Source organism: Artemia sp. Qi Xiang Cuo, chromosome 3 (genome assembly GCF_049724085.1).
Source record: "Artemia sp. Qi Xiang Cuo chromosome 3, ASM4972408v1, whole genome shotgun sequence".
Classification (NCBI taxonomy): domain Eukaryota; kingdom Metazoa; phylum Arthropoda; class Branchiopoda; order Anostraca; family Artemiidae; genus Artemia; species Artemia sp. Qi Xiang Cuo.
In genome coordinates, this window is record NC_142796.1 from 11855472 (window position 1) to 11867512 (window position 12041).

Consider the following 12041-nt stretch of genomic DNA (forward strand, 5'->3'; position numbering starts at 1 on the left):
TGGGAGGAAGATAAACCCGTAGAATCCATACGACATTGTGAGGGGATACTCACTCTCTTTGAAAAGGTGTAGAGCGTCCATAAAATAGCACTGTGGCTCCTATAGCAGTCTTAGAAATGTTTTCTATAGCAGCGGTGGTATCCATTATAAGCATTCTACTGATATTTCAAAAATTAATACCATAATATATCAAATATTCAGTTTGATTTTATTTGTAATTTCCGAGACTGTTCAAGACACTGATGGTTGTTAGTAAAGCGCCAAATATGCCGTAGGCTTAAAACTTTTACAGTGAGAAAAAGAGACAATACCCAAACTCTTCTTTATAGTGATTTTTTTTCAAGCTTGATTTTATATTAAGTTTAAGTTTCACTCGTTTTAAGATTTCTTTATACATTTATAGTAGTGTCTTTTGCAAGTTTGTTTGCTATGATTGTACATTTAATTTCTGTTCGTTTTGGTTTTCATTCATACTTCAATAGGAAAAATTTTTGTTCTTGATTTGCTTGGTTTGCCGTTTTAAGCTTAATTTTCATATTCAATTTAAGCTTTACTCGTTTTAAGACTTATTTATTCATTTATATTAGTACCTGTTGTAATTTCTTTTGCTATGATTGTTTATTTATATTTCTTTTTGAGTTTAAGTAATTGTAGGTTTCTATTTTTTCTGATCTTAAGTTTAATGTGGCCTTTACTCTTCTTTGAAAAATTCAACTTCGGAAAGTTTTTTTTAATTAGTTTCTGCTTGTTATTGATTGTAAAAGTTCTAAGTTTTTCAAATTCCCTATTTCAGGATATTTTTTTATTCCAGAATAAAAATATATGTTTCTGGAAACAATCTTGGGAAGAACCAATAAAATTAAACTGCAAATTTGATATATAATTAAATTAATTTCTGAAAGCTAATCATCTAAAGATTTTGTTTCACGGGATATTCATTTTAATTTCAATATTGTTACAAGTACAAAAGAAAATATTTGTAATATAATTCGTTTTCAGCAGAGCTCCAAATACGCAGTAGACTTTTCTGGTTTTGCCGTTAGGGAAACGGACAGTAACCAAACTCTTGTTTGTAGTGAAAACTATAGGTGTCTTGAACAATCTTGGAAATAACTAATAAAATTAGACTAAATTTCAATGATTTTTGGAATAAAGTATCGTTGACAATTGTTTGTTTTTGGGGGGTGGGAGGATGGGGGCAGGGGGTCAGGCTATAAAAGAAGTGCCATGAGTCAGCTCTCATAATTTTTACAATAAAATGTCGTTATTCAAGGTGTTTTTATGGAGGGGGGAGGACGTGGAGGAAGGGCCAGAGGTAAGCTTTGAAGATTTTTGAAACAAAACATAGAAATAACTTTTTTTGGGAGTCGGGGTCGGAACATGAAGGGCAAGCCAGGAGATTGTTCCCCTGATTTTTGGAATATATTATCTTAATTTTTTTTTGTTTGGGGGGGGGGGCATCGAGCCAAAGAGGGAGGGCTAGGGGTCAGCCCCCATGATTTTTGGAATAAAATACTATTAAAAAGTTTGCTTTTGGGTGGGGGTCAGGCCATGGAGAGAGGACCAGGAGTCCGCCGTTGTTTTCCACCATATAGATGTCTAGATAAAAAAACACTCTCACAAAGACCCCTCCTCTAGAACTACTTGCCTGGATCCCCATCACCTTCATAAAATCTATTAATCTTTTGTATATATTACGATAAGCCTCTTTTCACCCTTTAATTTTCCCGTGTTTTTTTAACTGCTCATTCTGTGTTTTTAATATTGTTTGAAATAATAAAACCTTTATTTAAAAAGTCTCTGTTTTTATTATTTATTGTTTAGCACGAATAAAGCATGTATTTCCCCTTTGTCGATATAAATACCTTGCCAGCGATTGCTTCTGAAAAATCAAAACTCACCCGGCTTCGTGTCAAATGTTGCAAGTGCATGGAAAAACAATAGCACTTGCTAGGGAGTACCTGTGACGTCAAGGGGATTGTGTTATTTACTGAAAATATTTCTCTAATACAATATATTAGAAATGGCTTGTTAGTCCTCCCAGTTAGGGTGCAAATCAGTTGGAAGGAAATTGACCTTTCAAGTCCTGGTGGGTTCATGAACTATAGAAAAAAAAGAAATAACTAAAGAATGAAAGAAAGAAAAATGTGTTGAGCATTTCAGACGAAAAACACAATGTCATGAAGCTAAAAGGAAGAAAACGTGTTGAGGGTTTTGGGCGAAAAATGTCAAAAAGGTATTATCAGGTGATGATGGTTGCGCAATCATTAAGTGATCCTACATAAAGTTTGTGCCGCCATTAAGTTGAAGAAAGAAAAAAAAACGTTGTACGTTTCGGGCGAAAAATAAAATGTAAAAAAAATAAATATTTCGTGAAGGTTTTGCACAATCATTACTTAAGGTGTGTGCTCTCATTACGTTATAGGCGTGGGCTCCCCCATGGGTTCCTGAGATAGGACTACATAAAATTGCGTCATGCATAATACACTTGAACGTTTGAAACGAGATAAGTCGTGTGACGCCATTGGAGTCCAGAGGGGTGTGTCGTAGAAATCTTGACAAGTGTGTTCCCTATAAGAGAACTGGTGACTGCGGTGTACAGGTGCGAGGAGCTTCTCCTATTTTTTTCCTAATATTTGAACTTGTGAAATATCCTTACCATATTCCAAGTAATTGAAACACCTGGATTCTAGGAAATTCGTCTAGACATCTATATGGGGGAAAACAAGATGGGAATTTTGCCTAGAAACAGGGCATGTGCTCGGAATCTTGCCAGCCGTCCACTAGAAACATAGATGCCGTGACGTCAGAGGGGTCCGGTAGATATACAATGCTATTTTCCCTGTGGATGCTTCGACGGCAGAGGGCTCCGGTAGAAATCCAATACTATTTTCTCTGTGTATGCTATGACGTCAGAGGGCTCCGGTTGAAATCTGGGGGGCCCTGTAGAATAGATTAACACCCCATTACTAACTCCCAACATATTTGGAATAAAATATCGTGTATAAGTTGTTTTATTAAAGGGGAGGGGGTGAGGGTTTGTACCATAAATGAAAGACAAGGGCCAGCTCCTACTACTTATCACTGGTAGTTTTGTTGGGGGGTGGGGATCGGGCCATGGAGGGCCAGGGGTGAGTTCCCACAGTTTTTGGAATAAAATGTCGTCAGTTGTTTTTTAGGGGGCTGAGCAATGGAAGGAGGGCCGGAGGTGAGCTCCCATGTTTTTGAAATAAAATGTAGTCAATATTTTTTTTGGGTGGGGGTCAGGAAATTGAGGGAGGACCAGGGATCAACATCAATTAATTTGAAAAAAATACCGTTAATAACTTTTTTATTGGAGGTCAGGCTTCGGGACGAGGGCCAGGGGTCAGCTTCCCTAATTTTTGGGATTAAATATCGTTGATAAGTTGTTTCTTTTTTAGGGGGGGTTCAGGCCATAGAGGAAGGACCAGAAGTCAGCTCCCATGATATTTGAAATGATGAATCGTTAATAGGTTTTTTCGAGGGGAGGTTGGGCCATGGAGGTTGAGCATAAGTTTTTTTTTTTTTTTTGGGGGGGGGGGGGGTAGAATCAAAACATGGAGGAAGGGACAATGGCTAGCTTTCATTATTTATCAATACTACGTTTATTCTAGGGGAAGAGAGATCGGGCAATCGAGGGCCAGAGGTTAGCTCCCATAAGCTTTGGAATAAAATACCGTTAATATTTTATTTTTTTAGTTTGTGGTGGGATCAGGTTTATCTGATTTTTGAACTATTTTAAAAACTCACGCATAAAAATCTTATATGCCTCAAAGGCATAAATTACAACACATACCCCCGGGCTCTTTGGGGTTTATTTAACCCCGGAGTTTTTGTTATTTGATTTTTGAACTTATTTCAACAAAATGGCAATCTCAAAAATTCAATCCGATGAATTTGAGGAAAAGAAGAAAGATGAAGGGGGGCTAGTTGCCCTTTAATCCCTTTTGACTCTTAAAAAGGCAACTAGAACAATCAGTTTCCAATTGAAGGAGCCCCTTCTGAAGTTTATACCACCAACATTTCAATAAGAACCTTAAACATCCCCGAGGCATAAGTTAAAACTCTTCCGGGCTTTGGGGAGTTATGCTAACCGCAAAGTTTTTGTTATATGGTCGTTGGACTATTTCGAACCAAATGACAATCTCAAAATTCTGATCAGATGTATCCGGAGAAAGAAGGTTGGGTAAGCGAAAGGTAAGTGCCCTCTGATCACTTTTGTCTCTTATAAAAGGGACTAGAACTTCCAATTTCAAATCAAATGAGCCCCCTCTAAAGTTTATATGACCATCCCTTCCATATATATCTTATATACTCCCGGGAAATAACTTACAACACCTGCTTTCAGTCTCTTTGGGTTTCTGTTAACCCCGTAATTTTCATTATCTTATATATGAGCTATTTTAAACAAAATGGCCATCTCAAAACTTTAACCGGGTGCGTTTGGGAAAACTTTAACCGGGTGCGTTTGGGGAAAAACGCGTGGGAGGGGCATTAGTTGCCCCCCGATCTCTTTTGACTCTTAAAAAGTAAACTAGAATTTTCAATTTCCAATCAAATGAGCCCCCTTTGAAGTTCATGCGAGCACCCCTTCCATGATAATAATATATGCCCCCAGGGCATAACTTACAACGCCTGTCCCTAGGCTCTGGAGGGTGTCAACTTCTGGAGTTGTGTCAACTTCGGAGTTTTGATATCTGATTTTTGAACTATTTTTAACAAAATTGCTCTCTCAAAACTTTGGCTGTCTATCAAAATAGCGGTCATCAGATGCATTTGGAAAAAAAGACCGTGGGGGTTGGGCGGGGCTAGTTGCCCTCCAATCCCTTTCGACTCTTAAAAAGGGCACTAGAACTTCAAATTTACGATTGAATGAGCTTCCTCTGAAGTTTGTACGACCACCTCTTCCAAATTAAGTGCCTCTGGAAACAATAGAAATAAAACGTTGGAGCCTTATGGCGTTTACTATAGGCAACGCTATATTGTTCCCTATTACCCACTATTATAGCTGAATTACTCACTTTTTCATACCCCTTTCCCCCACAGAAAAAAATAACACCATGAACTGCTAAACCGCTGGTGCTTCTTTAGGCTATCTGTTTTGAAGTGAGTTAATCTCAGAAAAAGAAAACGAATTTTTTGCATGGTGCACGTAAACTGAAACAAAAGAGGAATTAAGTTGCATATTCATAGTCGATGCAAGTCTAGAACCAATACTACTGAAATATTCTCCAAAAGCATTTAAAATTTAATTGGGCTCTGTAACATTTTCACCATTCAAAACAAGGCTTTAACACTAATACTATTACGACTGTGAGGAAGTATCTTTTCATTTATCAATTGCCGTGTCTTTCTTATATCTGATTTTTACTCCAAAAATTTATCTTTATAATATTTTCTCTTCCTATGTCTGATAATTCAATTTAGCTTATTCCTATAAACTCTGGATTCTTCAAACGACTCAGGTGTCTGTAATTTCAAATAATTCTCAAATTTTCTGTTTTTATGTTTTAACGATGTTAATATACCTTCAGTAATCCATGGGTCAAATTTCTGCGCAAACTTTCCATGCGAAACTCATGTTGAAGAAGCCCGATCCCGCAGTCGAATCATATGATCAATAAAATCTGAAAACGCAGCATTTGATTCATCTGAGCCATAAACCGAACTCCAATCATGGTCCCCAATTAACTGACGTAGAACTTTACAATCAATCCATGTATATCGCTATTTTGAATTATCCATTGTTGAATCTCGATGTCGTTTATTACTATTATTTAAATTTAAAAGAACACTCACCGGACAATGATCTGACATATCAGACAAAATTACTGACGATTTTCAGCATCAAATAAAACAGGAGATAAACATATATTATCTAATAATATAGCTCTGTTAGCTGTAACTCTTGTCGGCAGAGAAATACTAGGAAGAAAATTAGAACACAACATCATACTTAAAATTCCTTGTTATTTCCAACATCGAGATTCAAAAGATCAAAGTTAAAATCACCCGAAATAATAACCGTTTTTTCAACGCTTCTAGATTTTGCAACAGCGGTTCAAAAACTTCGAAAAATCTTCTTGGGTTCCCCGACGGAGGTCGATAAACAGACCCGAAAATAAATGGATTACAGTCCAAAGGTACAACTTCAACAAAAATAGTCTCACATAACCCTTCATCAAAAACAGACAAATCACTGAGAATACTAAAAGACCATTCATCACGAATATACAGCATGTGATCTCCTCTCGCATTCTGACACCTTTTACGCGAAATACACTTCATCCCAGGCAGATCTAACATTGTAAGGAGGGTATACATGCGAAGATCAAACTAGTATTTTTAAGATAATGAAAAGCATGTAGTTATAGTTAAATAAAATGAAGTAATTCTTTTAGGGTCTTAAAAAAAATTTCTGATTGTTGAATTGAAACTAGAGTAATCCTGAAAAATTCTGATAAAATAATTTTATTTCATGGATTGCTTAAGTGATTATGTAAACTACAAAAATGTTTATGATGTCTGAGCAATAGATTTAATTTTTCATTAAAACTAGAAAAATACCTGAAAGTTTAAAAATTAGTTGAGATATTTTTATTTGTACTTTTTAGATTAAAAACAAACTATAGCCTAAAGTATTTGAGCTACAAAGTACACCATTATAATTATATCCGGGTGGCAGCAGTAGCGCTACTATAAAACAAGCGCTACTTGTGGGACTTCTAACGCTGTATCAGGATGCTGGACAAAATGTCAGCTTTAAGTAGGATAAAATAAATAAAGTAAATAAGTTTGGAGTTTCTGTTACTATTGAGCCGAGTCGCTCCTTACTTAGAGTTCGTTACCACAAATTGTTTGACTCACTATTATCAACCCAAAAGCTGGTTTACAGAACACTAGAGTCGTCTTTAGCAATTCATTACTGACAATTTTAGCAAAAGCCAAGCACCAGTACTTAATTTCATTTTTTTTATGTGTGTGCCGATTATTTATTACGTATTTTGTAGTGTTTTAAAATTAACTGAGTAGCATCTTTGCTAAATAGTGTCTTTTCTTCCCTATAGATTAAAGAGACGCGTACTATTGATTAATTAGGGTAGGCAAACACCTGTACCACTAATACTTTTTATCCATTGGGTGTTCAGTGTCCATTATTGAATAAAATCCTAAAACTTGTTTTTAGACATCTTGAAAACACATTTAGGTTTACCTTTCCCACACATTTTCTAACACTCCTTTACGCCGAAGAACATCTAAAGCCCCCGGACTCCCAGACACAAACCGTCTCTTGTCCCTCCCCCTCCCTCCCGTATGAAAAAACTGGAGCTACGCTCCTGAGTAACTGGGTAAGTTATGGTTGAATATGTGAAACATATAGATGTTACTTTTACTGTCCTTGGTACTTCAATAAAATTTTCTATTCCATTGACCAGTCGACCCTGAAACAAAGAGGCACATATTGAAAAAGGAGGCTGTTATATTCTTTAAAAGATGAATATCAATAAAAACTTTACTGTTATAAGTAGTATGGAAACTTTTTTGCAATAGACTGATTTTCTTTTTTGTTGTGACTTGGCCTTCATTATGGCAACGAGGATATCGGAATGACAAGTATTCGCTTTACTACTACTATTACTAATAATAACTCACTGCTGCACCAAGCTGCCTGAGGCAAACACAGCTGCGCACTCTCCTCCTCCATTCTGATATATTCAAAACCCCCTTCTTTACACCCGCGCAGGAAGTTCCAATTTCCTTTAAATCTTTCTTTATACCGTCCTCCCACGCCAGACGAGGACGACCTGCTTTCTCCTTAGCCCTAAACAGTTGGCCAAAAAGAACAGTCTTCGGCAATCTGTCATCCTGCATCCGCACAATGTGTCCTAGCCACCTCAACCTTTCTTTCATTATAGCCCTAGAGAGTGGTATTGAACCACATTTTTCGTATAGCCTATTGTTTGAGATACGGTCAGTCAGCCGGGTACCCAGAAAAATCCTTAAGCAATTTCTCTGGAAAACATCTAGCAAATCTTCATCCACTTTTCGGAGCGTCCATGCTTCAGAGCCATTTTTGACCACTGTCATCACCGTAGCTTCTAATATTTTAATCTTGGTTTGCAGACTTATCTTCCTATTCTTCCAAACTTTTTTTTAACTGTGAAAAAACACCATGAGCCTTAGCTACTCTACTTTTAACATCTTCACTGCTCCCACCATCCTTACTATTAACACTACCAAGGTAAGTGAAGCTGTCCACTTGATCAATCTTTTCGTCACCCAACGTCACCTCTTCATCTTCACTTATTCCTATCCTTAGTGACTTAGTCTTCTTAACATTAATTTTCAAACCAATTCTAGCACCCTGAGCTCGCAAAACCTCTAAAACTTCATTCATTTTGCTCACACTTTCATCTAGAATGCTTAAATCATCAGCATAATCTAAGTCCAGGAGACTTTTTCCTTCCCATTTGATTCCGTGGTCTCCCATTACCTTTCCTGTGCTCCTTAAGACAAAGTTCATCAAAATAATCCGTATAAAGGGGGATAGAACACAACCCTGCTTAACTCCTGATTTAATACAAGACCAGCTGCTAACCTCATTTCCTACCTTAACCGCAGCTGTGTTATTCTCGTACATAGCACTAATCACTTTAATGTATTTGTCTGGTATACCATACAAAAGGATAAAACCTTTACTAAAGCTCTTCTATCAACAGAATCGAACGCTTGCTCATAATCTATAAGACTGAGGACCAAAGGTGTTTTAAAACTCAGGCACTTCTCAATTATTAGCCTAAGAGTGAAAATTTGGTCGACACATCCTCTACCATTTCTAAAACCGCACTGTTCTTCTCTTAAAACTTAGTCTATGGCATCTCTCAGTCTATTATCATATTACTAAGTAATTTACTACCTACAGAGACCAGACTAATGCCTCGATAATTACCAAACTCACTTTTATCACCTTTTTTTTATAAAGTGGCTTAATTAAGGTTTTCCTAAAATTGTTAGGTACTTCCCCTTTTTCAAAAATCATATTCATAATTTTTAGTAACTTATTTCTAACCTCAGAGCCACCATATTTAAGAAATTCATTTACCATCCTATCAGCACCTGGAGTCTTATTATTTTTTAATCCTTTTAGTACTGTTGCTAATTCCTCCTCATAAAACAAATCTTCCTTAACATCCAAGGTGTCACAAACTTTATCATTTTCCTCTATATATTTTCGTGCAACTCTATCTCGGTTAAGCAAATTCTCAAAATGTTCGGCCCATCTGTCTTTAGTTTTTTCCTTATCGCTAATTGCGGCCCCATTCCTGTCTTTAACTGGTCCAAGTCAAGATTGACTACTCCCTCTCAATTTGTTAACATGCCAGTACAGTGTTTTATTATTATACCGCCTAGCTGTATCTTCCAGATCCTCGGCAATTTTATCCATGGCCTCCACTTCTCACCTCCTTAGTTAATATTTTAATGCTTTCTCCACTTTCTTTACATTCCTTTTGTTTTCATATTTCTAAGGAAGAGTCAAATAGCCATAAATTAAACGTTTTTACTATGCTTAAACTAAATATATGAAATTTTAAATTTGATTGCTCTCTACATTGTTTAGTAGATTACGAGTCGTACAAGATGTGTTTCCTTTTTCTAAATTTTTTCTCTAACGAAAGTCGAATATCAAAGGTTGTCTGATGCTATGAAACAATCTGAAGGTTTATTAAATAGAAAATACCCACTATGAATTAATGCTGTCTTTTTGTTACCCCAAAAAATAGCAGGCTTGTTGAAGAGTGGACAGCACAAGTAGTTTATTGTATTGTCTTATTATTTGTATTTTGCTACAATTTTTTTTTGTGCAAATCTAAAGACGTCAATTTATTTACAGACCCTAAGATTGGAGTTTCACGCAATGATGACTACTGTATTGAAGGATGGAACTTAGTTTGCAGCAGTGAAAATGACTGCAGCTGCTTTCGCTACTTAGAAAGTTATTCCCGTTTTGATGTTGCTGAAGAAATATGTCACTCTCTAAAAGGAAACCTTCCCTCATTTCACTCAGAAGACAAGAACAAGTTCATCTACGTGTTTCAAGATGACTTAAGGCGAGGTGCTTGGATCGGGCTTTGGAGAAAAACCTCTACATTTGAGTGGTTAGATGGAAGTGATTTGGACTTTACAAGCTGGAACAATGGATCCCCTTCATACGGTTTCAATGCCAGTAATTGTGTTCATTTTGTTGGACATGAGGATGAGGGTTTTACGGCACAATTCAAATGGCAAGACACTCCATGTTCTGAGCTACGCCCAATATTGTGTGAGATGTCTATAACAACGACACAACAAACACCAACAACCAAGCAAACTACAGTTGCCATTGAAACTACTACAATGTCTGAAGAACTTACTAGTACAGTTAGCTACAATGACATCTACACTTGTGGTGATAGCGGTTATTCTTTAAGATGTTATGAGAACTACACAGACTTTGGCTATTTTGTACCTTGCTATTGCTATAGAATAAAAGAGAGCATGCCATTCGGTTTAGGAACAGAACGATGTAAAATTGAAGGTGGTGAGATGATATCAATTCATTCCCCTGAAGAAAACAAATATGCTATAGATATTATCAAGACAATCCTGTGGGGATATCAAGCTTGGATTGGTTGTGTATATCATTCAAATTTTTGGCTGGATGGTTCATAAATGAATTATACTAGATGGGCCTCGGAATCATATGAAGACTTGGCACCAGGCTTTATTACGATTGAATATGGAAATTGGTATGCCAATTGGCGTGCTGAGGCAACAAATAATGTTATTTGTAAAATGCCTGCAGCTAAGATAAAAGAGTGAGGACTGTCTATAAGAAATTAGACACATACCAAAATCTACAAAACAATTATAGAAAATTCTATACATAAATTTCTAAACAACATTATTTGTAAAGAAAACCTTATTTTTATTTTCCTGTAGCTTGAAAAGAAGAGTGAGGGCTGGCCCTAAAAATTGCACACATCGCACTCTTTAGGGCAAAAGCATGGAAAAGCCAAAATATAAATTATTCTCCTTAAATTGGATATTATATTTCAATTTATGGGTTTTTCTTATACAGGGTATCTAAGTTTGTTTTAATAAAGATTGTATTTAGAGTAAAACAAATCCTAGTAGTGATAAAAATGTTATAAATATTTTTTTCTTAATAACATATCGCGACTGCTGCGTGCACACCTCGTATGATGGAAAAACAAACTGTTCAAGAGACGATAAAAATTGATTTGAGGGTCTGATTTCTTAGATAAAAATACCAAAAAATTCTAAATGAATAAGAAAAAATCCTTTATACGTAGATATAAGCTTGAAATACCATAAGTAATTTGAATTGTATGAGCTGCTAATACGAGGTGTGTGCGGCTCTGATTTCCTTTATACGAGATGTGTTAACCAACTTTCTGTGAAATTGCAAAATTTGCGAGGTGTGTACAAGTTAAACGCAGAAAAGAGAAACTGTTTTGTGGCGTGCACAGGTTCTAAAAGGATGAAAATCTGTCTGTTAGGGTGGTTGTCATTCTCTAAGACCGAATTTCCAGAACTTTCAACTACGTTAAGCAACATGGCTATCTCAAAATTTTGATTGGATGTGTTTGGGGAAATGGTGGGTTTGAGAGGGGCAGTATTCGCTCTCCAATCACTTTTAACTATTAAAAATGGCCCTAGCCCTTTCAATTTCCAATTAAATGAGCCCTTTTGAAGTTTCTACGAACAAAACTTTCAATATAAATCTTATATGCCCCCAGGGCATAACTTAAAACCCTTGCCGTGAGTGCTGGGGGGGATGTCATTCTCAAAGACCTAATTTACAGATATTTCAACTACGTTGAACAAAATTGCTACCTGAAAATTCTGATTGGATGTTTTTGGAGGAATGGAAGGCGTTAAAGAGGGGTTAGTTACCATCCAATCACTTTCGAATATTAAAAAGGCCACTAGCCCTCTCAATTTCGAATCGAATGAGT

At 36.4% G+C, this 12041-nt stretch overlaps 1 protein-coding gene across 1 annotated transcript in view; it reads left to right on the forward strand.

Moving 5' to 3' along the window:
* The window catches only part of LOC148953768 (C-type lectin domain-containing protein 161-like), a 47838-nt gene extending 36677 nt beyond the window's left edge, over positions 1–11161 (forward strand). Inside the window, exon 2 of the mRNA XM_089086808.1 lies at positions 9914–11161. Within this exon, the coding sequence (XP_088942934.1) occupies positions 9914–10731 (818 nt within the window). The 3' untranslated portion in view covers positions 10732–11161. The remainder of the gene's footprint in view (positions 1–9913) is intronic.
* The last annotated feature ends 880 nt before the right edge of the window (positions 11162–12041 follow it).